A 3226-nucleotide genomic window follows, 5' to 3' on the forward strand; every position below is an offset into this window, starting at 1 on the left:
ATTCATTTTCTTTCACCCCAACACAACAACAATTTGAACCACCAAGACAATCAGTTCAATTCATGTCAACTCAACAAGATGATCACCGACAATCTCTACATTCAAGTGATCAAGATTTTGTGAATAACTTATTTGGTGCAGACCTATGTACGCCTGAATCGGCTACTCATTATATTAATAACATGTACTCATTTGGTATTTGTATGTTTAATTATAATATTAAATTAAATATTATTATTTTATGGAGTCCATTTAATTAATTTTTTTTAATAATTATAAAATATAAAATTAACATTGTATTTATTTATTGAATTAAAATATTAATTACTTAATTAAATAATAAATAAAACTTAAATTAATTATTTAATTAAAATAATAATTAATTAAATTAATAATAAATGAAACTTAAATTAATTATTTAATTAAAATAATAATTATTGATTAATAAAATATATATTTATTATTAAGAAATATGTTAACGAAAAATAATGTGTTGTATTATTTCGTAGTGGGTGAACGTGGCTTTATTAATTGATCAAATCCCCCTATATATATGCCTATTAAATAGTATTACTAATAAAAATAATTTTATAAATGATAAAATAAATTTAATAATTAAAAATAACAAAATAAAAAAAAAAATTCATGTTGAGAAATCGGTATTCAAGAAACCGATTTCCCTTCTTTCTTTAAAAAAAAAAAAAAAACTTAGTTGAAAAAGTGTAGGAGCAAGAACCAACTTCTAAAGAGAAAAAAATGCAACCTTTAAAATCAGCGGTAGTTTGGTATATAATTTAAAAAGAATAGTATTATGGTATTTAATTATTATTTTAATGGTATAATAATAAAAAAGCCCACTGCCCTACCATAAACTCTGTCCAGCCAGATTCATTTATTGTTATGTAAAGTGTTGGGACCTTTTACTTTCTCCCCTTTTCGGCGGAAAAGCTTAGAAAAACCTACCTTATTTAAACCTACCTTAAATTTAAATTAGAAAACGGGCTGGGCCTAATGCTTGCCGCATGCACATAAAACAGTTTTACTACTATTAATATTCAAGTTAAGTATTAACAACAAGAGTAGTGTTTGAAGTATTAACAAGAGACCGTAGTAATTTGTTTGATCATACCCAACCAGACTTGTGATTATGGAGCGCAGAATAAGAGGTTGGAAAGCTTATTCAAATATTAATTTTAACAAAAACTGTTTTTATCATCATCTTTATTTCTTGAATTCAATGTCATTTTTTTAGAATTTGATATGTTAATATTTTTCTTGTTGATTTGGCTTTTGGGTATTAGTTAATCATGTTTCTGTTTTGTATGAAAGGTTGGTGCTTTTGTTTTTGTTAAAGATTCCATTTTTCTTAGCTAGCTCCTTCATAGAGTTTTCTTTTCTTATATAAATAAATTCTACTAATTTAAGGACAATTGGTTGTGTTTGGATTAAATTTAAAAGAATATAGTTTTTATGCATTGAATTATAAGAAATTATTAGTCGTACAGAGTATGAATTTATCTGTTAGAGAGAGAGGCATATATTTCGAATTCCATGCATATAATTTTGTTTATGCTAAAATGTTTCCTGCAGAGAGAGAGGCCAAGAAGCAGAAGTCAGAAAGAGGCAACCGTCAGGTTCTTGGAGATATTGGCAATCTTGAAGGGAATCAAACTTCACGACCCAACACAACGTTCTGAAGTTTTCTTGTCATTTTCAAGTTTCGTGTAGTTTTCTTGCAGGAAAAGTCATGATTAACCAATTTCATTTGTTGCTTGCAGGAACTTCCATTCAAAACAATTGGCAAATGCACAAACTGCAGCAGTGAGAGTTCTTTGCTGTCTTTATTTGTCAATGCACTTAAATTTAACATCTATGTATATAACAGGTTTGAAGTGAATGTCCTTCTTGATTTACAGAACCTGATACCAGGGTTACAAGTGCCAACTAATCACCAAGGAGTTGCACAAGGAGATCAAGTAAATTTACCTTAAAGAAGACATTTTCTTATCTCACCTAGTGATGTGGGCGGGTTCTACACTTGACCATTACTTGAATAGTTATCCGAAACTTTAACAATGTTCCACGATACCTCTAGGAAGTAGAAGCTTATGATATTAACCATCCATACGACTGAGAATGACTTGATCGATGTTGGTTCGACAAAATAAGGAAAAATGAACATGACTTGAGTTTTAAGTCATGCATATTCGTTTTCTCTAGTTTTTATCAAACCAGTCAAGTCAGTTTCAACCGGTTTTAAAGTATTGGTCTATGCCACTTATCAAAGTGGTCAAGCATAGAACTCGCCAATGTTACATGCTAATTGAATAATTCTTGTGATCGACTCAATCTACTGCCTAATGTTTGTTTTCAGAATGTTGGTGAAGATCGGACCGATGAGCCAAAACCTGAGCCTATGGACGTGTCTTCTGAATCAGGAGAAAAACAAGATTTTGCTCCTAAAAAAAAGCGAAGATCTTCTGTGAAGGCTGCGACTCTGAATTCAGCACCTATAACAGAAAGCAAGGTGGTTCAATTATTCAAACATACATAGTGATATTTTTGATATGAAAGACTCGTTGGTTTTCTAAATTGCAATGGATTTCTACAGAGTGCTAGCAGAATCTTGATTGAGCCCGAGGTTCAGCCTTCTGACTTGGCTACCAGAATCTCAATCGAACCTGAGGATCAGCCTTCTGACTCGGCTAGCAGCATCTCGATTGAACTCAAGGATCAGCCTCTTGACTTGGATGGAGATGATGCAACTAATAATTTGGCAGCATTTGAATATACTGATGAACTATACAATTTCTACAAGCTAACAGAAGTACCAAATAACTTTCTCTGTTATTTTATGCAGTGTTTGGTTGAGAAAAATGAAAAGGAAAAAACTGATCATTTTAAATATTTGTTGTTTGATTGTTGGAGAGAATAGAAGCAAAAGCACTAACCACTGGATCTAGAGCAAGTAGTTGGTGTGTGTTGTAAATCCCATGACACCGAATTCTATTCTTACTAAAAAAAAGCAGCAAAATCAGTGACTAAATTTTCCCTCCTCTCAACCCAACAATATCTGATTTCAAACAAATCCTAATACTAGAATTTATTATGCAGGAAGAAAGCCAAATTTATGATTACATGGAATCACAGCCAGAAATCAATATGAAAATGAGGACTATTCTTGTGGACTGGCTTTTTTTGATTTATTTTCATTTTTAATTTAAGA

At 30.9% G+C, this 3226-nt stretch overlaps 1 protein-coding gene across 2 annotated transcripts in view; it reads left to right on the forward strand.

Moving 5' to 3' along the window:
- Positions 1-935: 935 nt before the first annotated feature.
- LOC101501944 (G2/mitotic-specific cyclin-2-like) overlaps positions 936-3226 on the forward strand; it is a 3506-nt gene continuing 1215 nt past the window's right edge. Inside the window, exons 1-7 of one of the 2 annotated variants that reach the window (XM_012715338.3) lie at positions 936-1166; positions 1591-1690; positions 1779-1821; positions 1917-1976; positions 2375-2527; positions 2612-2827; positions 3115-3226. The exon at positions 3115-3226 is cut by the window's right edge and continues 128 nt beyond it. In XM_012715338.3, the coding sequence (XP_012570792.1) occupies positions 1148-1166; positions 1591-1690; positions 1779-1821; positions 1917-1976; positions 2375-2527; positions 2612-2827; positions 3115-3219 (696 nt within the window). In that variant the 5' untranslated portion in view covers positions 936-1147 and the 3' untranslated portion in view covers positions 3220-3226. Of the gene's footprint in view, positions 1167-1220; positions 1330-1590; positions 1691-1778; positions 1822-1916; positions 1977-2374; positions 2528-2611; positions 2828-3114 lie in introns of those variants that run through there. The other variant, XM_073368130.1, reaches the window with a different exon arrangement.

The sequence above is a fragment of the Cicer arietinum genome, chromosome 1 (assembly GCF_000331145.2).
Source record: "Cicer arietinum cultivar CDC Frontier isolate Library 1 chromosome 1, Cicar.CDCFrontier_v2.0, whole genome shotgun sequence".
NCBI lineage: Eukaryota > Viridiplantae > Streptophyta > Magnoliopsida > Fabales > Fabaceae > Cicer > Cicer arietinum.